This window comes from Chionomys nivalis, chromosome 2 (genome assembly GCF_950005125.1).
Source record: "Chionomys nivalis chromosome 2, mChiNiv1.1, whole genome shotgun sequence".
Classification (NCBI taxonomy): domain Eukaryota; kingdom Metazoa; phylum Chordata; class Mammalia; order Rodentia; family Cricetidae; genus Chionomys; species Chionomys nivalis.
Genome location: NC_080087.1, coordinates 39,101,716 through 39,114,457, shown reverse-complemented (window position 1 = coordinate 39,114,457; position 12,742 = coordinate 39,101,716). Strand labels below are relative to the sequence as shown.

General features: G+C 39.6%; 1 protein-coding gene across 13 annotated transcripts in view; it reads right to left on the bottom strand.

Moving 5' to 3' along the window:
* Positions 1-12,742, bottom strand: part of Ptprk (protein tyrosine phosphatase receptor type K) — a 549,613-nt gene that overhangs the window by 219,725 nt on the left and 317,146 nt on the right. For all 13 annotated transcript variants that reach the window (XM_057751267.1, XM_057751275.1, XM_057751167.1 and 10 more), the window contains exon 7: positions 4,856-5,149. In XM_057751267.1, the coding sequence (XP_057607250.1) occupies positions 4,856-5,149 (294 nt within the window). The remainder of the gene's footprint in view (positions 1-4,855; positions 5,150-12,742) is intronic.

The following is a 12,742-nucleotide window of genomic DNA, read 5'->3' as shown; positions in this document are numbered from 1 at the left end:
AATGTAAAGCAAAAGAAACAGAGAGATAGAGAGAACATATGAAGATTTATACTTTGAAGGGTTTTTTGGTTATTTAACATACTTAGCACATGGTGTATAAAAAATAACTATTTGAAAATAAATAACAATTATTCAATATACTGTCTTTCCTGATTAAAGAGGATGCTTTGTAGATCTAGAACTCAACTCTGTAAATACCATTAATCATGGTGAACTATTGTGAGTACAGTTTGACAGCATTTGATAGGAATTTTCATCTTGAACTCTCAAAATGATCATTCCTGTGAATTACAAAGCATTTTTAAGCTTGTGAATTTCTGCTAAAAAAAAAAATCAGCTAGTAGCACGGCTTGTGTAGGTTGTGCCGTAGTTTACTGCTTTGTGGTCTCTGCTTGAGGCCAAAGGTGAGGTCCATAATGACTTGGGGAGCTGCAGTTTGGAGAAAAGGAAATGGATCTTGAAAAGAGGTGGGAGAGAGGGATGAAGAGAGGAAAAAGAAATCACTTTATGATTTTTCTAAATTATGCTCTGATTTTCCTATTCAGGGAATGATTAAAATGACTACATGAGCTTTCCCTCTTTTCCAAATGTCAGGAGTTAATACTGACCTTAAGTTGACCTTGGTCGGTAGTCATATCTTCTCTCAGGTATAATCCATACATGAGTAAATTCTAATCTATAGTTCATTTCCCCTAAAAATCTAGATCAGAGTAACTTTGCAAAGATACTAATGGTAACAAATATTGGCAATGGTTTATTATGGGTTCAAGATGGTCTGAAATTCCTATATTTTGAAGAAAAAGACAACTGGGGGGCCTGATATCATTTAAGTTCATCATGAATACACAAATTAAATGTTTCTCAAATAAGGAACCAGATTAAAGGGTCCATATAATTCCTAAACGTCAAGATGTTTCTAAGTTGTCAATGGCTGTGACTAGGAGATACTCTTATGCTGCTGCCTCCCTCAAACGAGGCTATTCTCGTAGTGATTTCCAGTCATATTTTCCCTTTTGTTGGTTCAATACACTCTGAACACACGCATCAATACTGAACAAATCAATGTTCATTAACACAGCATTTTCAGCCACTTAATACAGCATGATGGCCCTCAGAACATTCACTTGTAATCTTCGTAACTCACTCACCAATAATGAGTGTCAAGTATTTTTGAGGTTAAACAGTTTCATAAAAATTCGTTGTGCAGCTGCTAATTCCTAATGGCCTATTCTGATGAAAATAAAATTAAGAAAGCACAATAGATACGTAAAAGGAAGTGCAGACAAAGTCAAGAGGAAGACTACTGGAATAGCATACTGCTATCAACTATTATAATTTTATTAGAATCTATGTACATTAATTATTGAAAGAGTAATTTCTATAAAAAACATGTGTCATTGTTATGGTTAGCAAAATAAACTCTCAGCTGTCATTAGTGGTGGTGTGAGGTATTAATTTCAGAGTAGAGAGTAAGTCTGTCAAGTTTATCACGTTTCCCCTATTGCAGCGACTTCTCTGACTAGCTGAGGCTGTGAGGTCAGCTTGCCTTCCCTGCAGAAAGTTGCGACAGTATCATACGTATCACAAAACCTGGAAGAAGAGGTCACAGATCTACAGAGTATCTACAGAGTATCTACACACTAACTTTGAAGCTGAGCCAGGGGCCAACATGAATTTGAGGAAAAACTTCGATGAAGCTTGCAACTACCATATGTAAGGAGATGCCACCAACACATTAGTGGACTCTACTTCCTCACTGCCACTGTGGTGTCGCAACGGTTAAACGCCCCGAAGTTTAAAACATTCAACACAGGTGTTATTCATTTCTACAAACTTCATTGCAACAAAAATATTTATCGACTACTGTGAGCTAAACCAGAATTCTTGGTGAATAGCCCAATAAAATTGTAAATAATAAGCAGATGTTCAAAAAGACATTTTATAAGTACTTAATAGTCTCATAGCTTCCCATGGTGTTGTTTTCCATTTTCAAAAATTGCCTATTTAAGTGTTCCATACGTGCGTATGTGAGCGTGTGAGTGTGTGTGCATGCATTTTTTCACCTAAAGCTCCTAAATGTCCCCTTAACCTAAAAATTATCATTTTGACAACTGTTAAAGTAAAAATGGGCTCAAATAATAGGTGCCCAAGTGTTTCATCTTTGCATAGCTAAGAAAATTTCTGCAGTGGTATAACATAGACCATACTATGTTGTAGTTTCCTTATGTTTTATGAGGGTATTGTTTTCAGCACTCATTTTTAGGCAGAGTTAGAGCAGTACTGTAGTAGCAGTTCATTTATATTTTAATAAAGAAAGCTTGCCTGAAGATCAGAGAGTAAAACAGCCCCATTGGTCAGTTGTACAGACCAGGCAGTGGTAACACACACTTTTAATCCTAGTAGCCATACTAGTTGGCCACAAAAACCTGGTAGTGCATGTCTTTAATCGCAGTGGTGCATGACTTTAATCCCAGCCTCAGAGAGGATTACAAAGTGGAAAGAGACAGCTCTCAGATTCAGTCTCATTCTGAGATTACTGGAGGCAGGATTGCCATTTCGGACTGAGGTTGAGGTAAGAGTCAGTGATGGGCTGTTTTGCTTTTTCTGTCCTTCAGGTTGAACCCCAATCTCTCTCTCTGAGTTTTAATTAATCATGCTTCACAGTACTAGAGAGAAAACTTCCTGCAGTCTCTAGGAGGTATCAAGCTACTGGGCTAACCATCAACAGGATCTCCCACACATGGTAGTTCCATCACTGAGGTAACCTGTACAATCATTTTTCATTTGTTTCTATATTTATCCGTGTGTGCACATCGAGGCCAAAGGTTGACATGAGGCACCATTTTCTATTGTTTCCACTGCGTTCTCTAAAGCAGGCTCTCACATCTCACTCCCATAAGAACTCAGACTTGCATTTGTTCAACTATGTTCATAGCAGCATTGTTTGTAATAGCCAGAACCTGGAAGCAACCTAGATGTCCTTCAATGGAAGAATGGATGAAGAAAGTGTGGAATATATACATATTAGAGTACTACTCAGCGGTAAAAAACAATGATATCGTGAATTTTGCATGCAAATGGTTGGAAATAGAAAACACTATCCTGAGTGAGGTATCCCAGACCCAAAAAGAGGAACATGGGATGTACTCACTCATAATTGGTTTTTAGCCATAAATAAAGGACATGAGCATATAATTTGTGATCCTAGAGAAGATAAATAAGAAGGTGAACCCAAAGAAAAACATATAGTCATCCGCCTGGACAGGGGAAGTAGACAAGATTGCCGGGCAAAAACTGGGAACTTGCGGGTGAGGTGGCATGGGGCTAAGGGGAAATGGGGTGAGAAACGTGAGAAGGGGAGGATGGGGGGAGCTTGGGGGAATGGGATGGTTGGGATATAGGAAGGGTGGATACGGGAGCAGAGAAATATATATCCTAATTAAGGGAGCCATCTTAGGGTTGGCAAGAGACTTGACTCTAGAGGGGCTCGCAGGTGTCCAGGGAGAGGTCCCCAGCTAGTACCTTGGGCAACTGAGGAGAGGGAACCTGAAATGACCCTATCCTATCCTGATGAATATCTTGCATATTACCTTAGAACCTTCATCTGGCGATGGATCGAGATAGAGACAGAGATCCAATTTGGAGCAAGGGACTGAGCTCTTAAGGTCCAAATGAGGAGCAGAAGGAGGGAGAACATAAGCAAGGAAGTCAGGACCACAAGGGGTGCACCCACCCACTGTGTCAGTGGAACTGATCTATTGGGAGCCCACCAAGGCCAGCTGGACTGGGACTGAATAAGCATGGGATGAAACCGGACTCTCTGAACATGGTGGACAATGAAGGCTGATGAGAAGCCAAGGACAATGGCACTAGGTTTCGATCCTAATACATGAACTGGCTTTGTGGGAGCCTAGCCTGTTTGGATGCTCACCTTCCTGGACCTAGATAGAAGTGGGAGGACCTTGGACTTCCTGCAGGGCTGCTCTTCAGTATCGAGAGGGAGGGGGAATGGAGTGGGGGGAGAGGGAGAGGAGTGGGGGGAGGGGGAGGGGAGTGGAGGAAGGGGGTGATGTGTGGCAGGAGGGGGAGGGAAATGGGAAACGGGGAGGAGGCGGAAATTTTAATTAAAAAAGAATTAAATAAATAAATAAATAAATAAATAAATAAATAAATAAATAAAAGAACTCACAGACTGCCTCAAGTCAGTGAGCCCTGGGGATTGGCCTGTCTTCAAATCCCAGAGGAGGAGTAACAGTTGTGCATAAACACACTCAGCATTTCTGTGGGGGCTGGGATCTAAACTCTTTTCATGTTTATTGGTCCAGGCACTTTAGCAAAGGAGCTCTCTCTCTAGTCTTAGTGTCAATTTTCTTATCTCTATTTTGTGACCTCTACACTTAAGATAAAAATCAATGAGGTAGATCATTTCTACATGGTTAGAACGTTTACCGTATTAACTTGATGTGAAAATGCTTCAGAGCTACCTAAGATATTCTGCACAGAACACAAAGCTCATCAAAGTGACTGTGCAAGAAAACACTCTGACAATAGTATCATCAAATATTAGGACAGTTTCAAAGAAGCACTCCACCTGCTATTAAACCAGGCATATTATCACATAAAGAAGGTGGCGAATGAACAAATTCAATACAACTCTTAGAAGGGTGGACCTTGGGGTCAGGGATCACAACAAAAAGAATTCAGATTACACATATGTGGAATTGTCAAAAAAAATTCAATAAAGATTGTATGTCTAAATCACACACCAAATAATCAAAACTTTTAATCCCATATGTGTGCTAATTATGGTTGTGAGACTCCTTCACAAGGGTCCCAGCCTGGTACGGCACCTTACCTGCACACTTGGTTCTGGTGATCAGCGGTGGTCCTGGGAGCCCAGTGCCTCCTTCACCAGGTCTGGTGAGCAAAACACGGATCTCGTATTCTGTGTCTGGATCTAAATGCCATAACTTGTAGGTTGGAGCATTGACTGCATGGGTTTCTGTCCAAGAACCTGATGTCATTCGATACTCCACTTCTTTCAGGATAATGGGACCATCGCCAATGATGGAGTTCGCGTTTAGTTGGATCAGCAAGTAAGTAGGCCCAACGCCAAGCAGCTGGGGAGGAGCAATGGGTCTCGGTGGTTCTAGGAAAGACACGTATGTGTACACTCCAGTTAGGCAAGAATTTAAACACCAAAACAGAGATATATTAACAGTAACATATATATTATAAGTAAAGAAGTTCCATATAATATCCATATGTAACCAAAGGCTTAATAAACAATTTAGAAACACATGGTAAATGGGTTGGTGGTGCATGCTTGCAATCCCAACACAGAGGGTTCAGAGGTTTAGGGAGTATTGCAAACAGGAGGTCGGCATAGTGACCAGACTGGGGTAAGTGGTAGGACACATCCCCCAAAAAATGAGGGAAAAGAGGGAAAAGGAGGAAGGAACAAAGGAAAATAAAATAAAATATACCATAGACGGCAATGATGTAGCAAGTATATTTTAAAGAGCTATTGGTTTTATGAAGGCATTTAGCCAATTGAGAAAAAGACACTCATTTCCAGGAGAGAAAGTGACAAAGGCACAGCAGTAAACAGGGATATAAAGAAAGCACTGGAGAGAAGCGGTCTCCTCAGATGTAGAGGGAGGTGAGCTCTGATATTATCTTCTCTTTATTTATTTTTGCTTCTGCTCTTGCTTTGTTTTCTTGCAACTTCAAAGTTCCAACAGATGAGCTAACAAGCTCGAAGGAAAGCTCGTGCCATACTCCCACCACACAGAGTAGGAGATTGAAATTTACACCGAGACGAAATCCCCAATCACTATATATCACTGGCCCTCACAGCAGCATGGGATAGGCAATATGTCACTTATTAAGCTCAAATGTCAAAGGGACATTGCAATTTAATTTTGGGAGGCTTAAGATACTTTGCTTGACAGAAACTTTGGAAAATATTATTTCAACATCTGAACTTATGGAATGATGAATAATGCATTAGAGCAGGTTTTCCCCAACGGCAATGTTGGTGAAAGACTGGGCTGTCTCTGGAGGACTCCACAGAGCTTGCTCTGTTTGCCCAACCTTCCCACTGGAATACACAGCATAGGGGCCTCTTTAGTAGACTGTCACCAGGTGGTATTTCCTTTCAACTTCTAGACCATTCTCGCACTTCTCAGGAAGTTGAAAGCTTTTAAAAGAAAGTATTAATCTTAATAAGGTGATAATCGTCCCAAAATTGATTGAAAAATACGTGCTTAAGAGTCACGGGAAATCAGAAACAGGAGAGCTACTAGCATCAACACAGTTCTCCGATCCGGAGTGGACTGGATAACAAGCAAGTCAAAACTACACAGAGAGTAACTTCTGAACTATTAATGGGAGTACAAAAATGGGAGGCATGCGTTCCACAGGAAAAACCTCAACAGCCTGGGCAAGTTTAAATGGATCAAGAATTTTCAGATAGGGTTCACCATTTGGGTTTTATTTATGGTTTTTAAAAGGTTACTAACATAAAAATCCTCTGAATCACAAGTATCCACAAAACTGGGTCAAGACTATCTGGCCTGATTCTACAGATGGACTAAAATTAGTTCTGAGAATGCAACTTCAAAGTTGAAGAGACTAAAAACATACAACATTTACTTATTACTGATGACAAAGTTCTGTACATTGGGTAGTCACTTAATATGATGGGACTTTATTTTTAAATGGGAGTTGTATGTAAAAAAATAGTTCACGAAAGTAAAGAATAATAGACAAAAATCAGCATTTCCCTATTGGAAATAACTATAAATATAAGTAGTCTCTTCTTATAATGGTCGATCCATTAAGGAAATAGCTTTCAGACTGGCTGTCAAGGAGTTATGTAAGTTGTGATTTACCAGCCGCATATGTAAAGTGGGAACAACCCTAACTCCTGTGTGTTATATATGCCATGGGCATCCAGAACTATTTCTACGGGAAGAAGTTCCTAACGCCTGCTCTGTAAACTCTACCCATACATACCTTTTCTAATGTATTGAAAAGAAAAATATTTACCAGTAATGGCTGAAGTTTTGTCCTAGGCGAACGATGGCCTGTTTCACAAACGAATTCAGTGAAATTCACCTCAAAAGGAAACACTGGAACCATACCAACATTTTAGAGTTTTCGTTCCTCAGATAAAATAGGATAGAGGCTAATTTTATTTTATCCGAAGAAACTGCACTAATTAGCCTGACAACTTTCAACTCAGAGCTTACAAAACTGTTATTAGCTGGGAAGACAGAAAGGGAATGCATTCTCTCCATGCTAAACTGAAGTGGAACCAAGAAAAGAACATCCCAGGAAATGCCAATATCTCTCAAGAATTCTAATTACCAGTAGGCTGGACTGCTTCACTATCTATCTATCTATCTATCTATCTATCTATCTATCTATCTATCTATCTATCTATCTATCTATCTATCTATCTAGTCTGTTTTCACTCCAGACAGCTCATCTACTGACTAATTTCTGTTACAGTAGGAAACCATGTTAAAGTCACAGCTCAGTGAGACTCTCCCACCAAGCAACAATGTCTCATTCATTTCAAGACTCACCAATGACCTGGGGGTCTGATACTTAACTCGATGAACGAAGAGCAAAAACATGGTAAATGCATGAAAAATTGCAAACCTTACATAAACTACTACTGTATGGATACTGCAAAACCTCATTTTATGTGTGTATCAAATGCTAGATCTCACACATCCAAAGCTTGTCCACATCCACCAAAGAAACAAACAACGGAAGAGGAAAGGAGATAGAAAGAAAGGGAAGGGTTGAGGGATGTGGGCAAACTCTGCATAAACCAGCAGTAGAAACAAGCACAGGCTTTCTGTCATTTCTGTTGGAAACAATAACATATAAAGTGAAATCTGGAGCCAGGAGGCCAGCTTTCAAAAACAAAAGCCTTCGCAGTAATGACAAGGTGAACGTGAGTGTATTATTTAACTTTGCACAGAGTCTTTTCACAAGTAGACTAACTATCATTAGAAAGGCTAAGAAACTAAATTTCGAAAATACACCAACAGACTCTGTGTGATGCTGTTTGAGTTATTTTGGTTTTTGTTTGTTTGCTTTCCTGACCCTTCTCCCCAAATAAACAACTTAGAGCTAGAAATTAATATTGGATCTAGTGGTGTGTGTAAGTGAAGTAATGAGTTTGATGTATTGCCTGCCCTGGCCTGAAGAATGGCAACAGCACACTGACCAGGTTGATTTTACTTGCTATGGTCAAATATGCAAAACTAGAACAGTCAATAGTCAAAGACTAGTTCAAAGCTGGAACAGTCACAATATGCAAAGCAGCTGAGAAGCACACACATTGGTTAACGGCATGATTATAAGTGAAACTCACATTAAGGAGACTAATATCCCTCTATGTAGTAAATTTTTGATGTTGGCGGTAAAAAGAAACCTTATATTAGCATATGTATTTTGTTTTTGGACCCCAGAGAACCAAGAGATTTATTTATAAAATCTCTATTCATTTCAATAAATTATGCATGAATTTTAATCAGTTAGCAAATGAACGAGTAATTGTTTTGCAGCAATGCTAATATTCTTCATAACTTAATATGCTCCTAGACCCAGAGGTGTGGTGCAAATAAATCCCAAATGTACACTAGGTATCAAGTGAAGCATGCAATCCTCAAAATACAAGATAAACTTTGCCAACGTTCCCAATTAACTTTCCATTAATGACTTACATTCATTATTCTGGAGCCAAACTATGATGAGAAAATCCCAATTATATATTCAGCCTGCTTTACTTGTTTAATATTTGAAATAATGTTTAAATGTCTTGAAATCAAGAAAGCCACTATGAAAGGATATTCTCCCTCAATTATTCCGATTATAATTGTTTTTTTTTTTTAAATGTGTCAGTTATCAAAATCCAGTCAATCAATAAAACTGCAAAACTCAGAAACAGAAGCCAGAAAGCTGGAAAATGTCAGGAACATAGGAAGTGTCAAGGCAAAAGACACTTCTATGTCCATCTTTTGAAAAAGGTAAGTTAAAAGTTTGTCTCAGTCCTATCTGCTTCCCCATTGTTTTATCTCTTTGTCAGGAGACAGCGTCAAAAGGAGTCCTAGGTTAGCACTCCTACCATAGAAACTGCTTGGGCGTCACATCAGTGTCCTCTGACCACTGTCACCAACCACCGCAAGCTCGATGTATTTAATAAACTCGGCATCTAAAAGTCTTTGAAACCAGAAAACTAAAGTTAGTAAAATATAGGAGAGAAGCATGGTATCAGGAAGGCTCCTGCCTCACAGTCTAGATAAAACTTGATACTTGCTTCTCCCATCTTTGGGAGCTGCTGGAGGCACGGCCCTTCCAGCACATTCCTGCAGGCACTGCTGTGCTATGACGTCTTCCTCACTTTTTTGTGCTCTACACAACGTCAAATCTCCCTGTTGCCCACTAGTGCAGACAGTTGGGTTTTCATGAGGAGTCATGTAAAAGACACAAGATTATGTGACCATTTCAAATTCTCTAACATGACCAAATTTAGAAAAAAGCTCATTACCACTGGCAGGCCCCATGTGTTGAGAACATAGTAAATCTGGAAGGCATTTTTTCAGTTGACTGCAGACATGGAAAGTGGTTTCCCTTCCTCCTGGAAGATTGTTCATGTCTCCTACTTCCAAGTGGCCAAGAAGGTTGCAAACTGGCACTAATATACATGAGAAAATTTTACAGCTATGTTGAAAGCAGTGGAAATATAGGAAGTTACTTAAACTACATCAATATATTTTAACTATTTAAGTGCTTTCAAAGAATCCCAAATCAGAGCAGATGCTTTTGTTTTATTTTCCAAGACAGGGATTCTTTGTATATTCTAGACTGTCTTGGAACTAGCTCTGACTCCCAAGTGCTGAGATTAAAGGCGTGCACCACCACCACCAGACAAGAGCAGATAGTTGCTAAGGGGCTACTGGTACTGTTGCCCTTTGTCATATGTAAACTCCCATAAGACGCAACATAAGAATATTTACATGGAGACAGACTATTTTTTTTTAATTTCCTAACATTTTATGAAATGTTCAGTTCAGTCAATTTGATTTTTTCAATTTATTATTTCTTTCTGGAATGTGAATCCACATCTAATTTTTGCTAAATGATAAATTCGCATGTTTGTGTTTGCTTCTGTAGCTCTCTGTGGTCTACTGAATGTCTAATCAACGGGGACACACATCAGAAACTCACAGAAAGAAGAAAGGTATTGCCACACCACACTTATTAGCTCAGTTGTGACCTCCCTACGGTAGATTTAAATCATTTGTAATTGTGGCTCAACGGGCTAGCAACCCAATGGCACTTGAGTATCTCAAGATCTTTAAAGTAGAATCACAACTTTGAAACACATGCCTTACACCCCCTGAGGAACAGAAGTCAGGTCATTCATAATTAGAATCATCCTCTTTGTGCATTAACTATCAAGTATGTGACAATAGAATAATTTACATTGGATGTGTAGACTAAGATGTAAATTGATGTCCACTTAGCAAGGCTTTCATGTTCCTATTTTATGAGCTTAACCTGGGCATACTTACAAAATACATAATGCTGTCTCATGTTATCTCATAATGCTATTCATTCACTACTTTTCGACACTTGTCTTCCCAGGGCTAACATATTCATTAGGCAGTTACAAAATTTCTTTCTTTCCTTTTGTCCACTCTCTTCCAGTACTTACTAATAAGAACGAGGTTGCCAGCAATGTTCACATATTTCCTTTCACAAAACTTAACTCATCATATTTAGCATATAGAAATTCTTAATCTTAAGTTAAACAAGTTTTATGTAAAATCCCTGTTTAAGCTTCAGCAGTCTAACTGGTGTATATACACACTCAAATTATATCACTCATCTAACTCATATGCTTGACTCACACGGGCCATGAAGGACCAGAAAGACACAGAACGTAAGTAGGCCAAATCTGAAGGCTCTATGCCATCAAGCACACCTCACTCAGAGACCTATTGCAACGGCTGTCATTCCCATGAAAAGTAGATAGCTATTCTGAGCTACAGGTAGAGTATGGCTTCACAGGCACTCAGGTTTTGTCCATTAATAACTTCTGTGAGCCACGAAGCACAAAGGCACGATGTCGAGCAATAAGCAATGACACAGCTGCTTGTGTTGACCTGAATTCCATCACTTACTTCCCCACTTCGACAAAGAGCAGTGGCTACAACTTCAATAATGCAAGGTTAACCATTTATTTACTCAAACAGGCTAGTTCAGCGCCAAGGAGACAGAGAGAAATGAGCATTCGTGCATACAGCTTCCACAATCCCAGACAAGTGAACAGGCGCTGATTTCTGGAAAACAGTCTTTCAATACACATAAGAAAGGAAAAATGTCTTGGAAAATAAAAACGAATTCCCTTCTATTATAAGGGAGTTTGGAATGTTTTCTAGTACAACACTTGAACATGAACCACAGTCAATTAACAGTATTGCATTATGGCTGAAGTATGAGAAACCTTACTATTCTGGCTAGGTCTCTGCCAATTTGACAATAGCTGGAATCCTCTAAAAGGAGGAAACCTCAATTGTGAAAATGCCTCCAAAAGACCCAGTTATAGGGCATCTTCTTGAATAGTGATTGACGGGGGAGGCTCCAGCCCATTGTGGGTGGTACCCTCCCTGGACTGCCGGATGTGGGTTCTGTGAGAAAGTAGGCTGAGCAAGGCACAAGGAGCAAGCAAGCAAGCAGCATTCCTCTGTGGCCTCTGCATCAGCTCCTGGCTCCAGGATCCTGAGCTGCTTGAGTTCTTGTCGTGATTTCCTCCAGTGATGAACAGAGACATGGAGTGAGACAAATGAACTTTTTCCTCCTCAGTTTAGTTCTGACCATGGTGTTTCATCACTGTAATCATAACCCTGAATAAGAAGATTATTTTTCAGGAACTAGAGATATATTTCAGAGTGTTTACCTAGGGTGCATGAAGCCCTGGATTAATCCCCAGTGTCACATAAATCCAGGCATGGTGGTGTGTGCATTTAATTACAAATCATGGGACACGGAAGCAAGAAGACCAAGGGTTCAAAGTTAACCTTAGCTAAATGCTGACTGGGAGCTGAGGTGCGAAAGCTTTCTCATGCATACACATTCTAAATGGCACACAGATGAAATGGAGAGGAAGAGAGGTATATAGAAGTTACTAGTTTTCCTTTTGAAATAGAACTATTATTCACCTAAGCGGAAAAACTAGTTGGCATCATCAGAAGAAGGAAATTTTCCAGCATCCAACAGCAGGGAATGAGTTCGGTGAAGCCTACATGGGTTAGCTTTCCCTTTCGTTTCTGTAATGCAATTAAGAATTGTACTTGGTCTACAAAACTGCTCTTCCTTGTTTTTATTCGCAGCAATCCTGCAAAACCTTGAATACCATAGTTACCAATGACCGGACAGACAAGATCCGAAGATGATATTTCTAAACTATCTGCACAGGCTTGACGTGCTCCATGAAGACGGTGCACGCTGAACTTCAGTCTAGGAAGGAAGACATGGGGATTTCTGTTTTATTAAACTTGTTTTCTGAAGCAGAAATTAAGCCCTCAGAAAGGAAGATTTACTACTTCCTACTTTGAACCAACCATAGAGCTGCCCAATTGTTCTGACATTGATACACAGCACCTACAAAATGTTACTATTTAATTAAAGGAGTTAGTTGACTGGAACCAAAGAA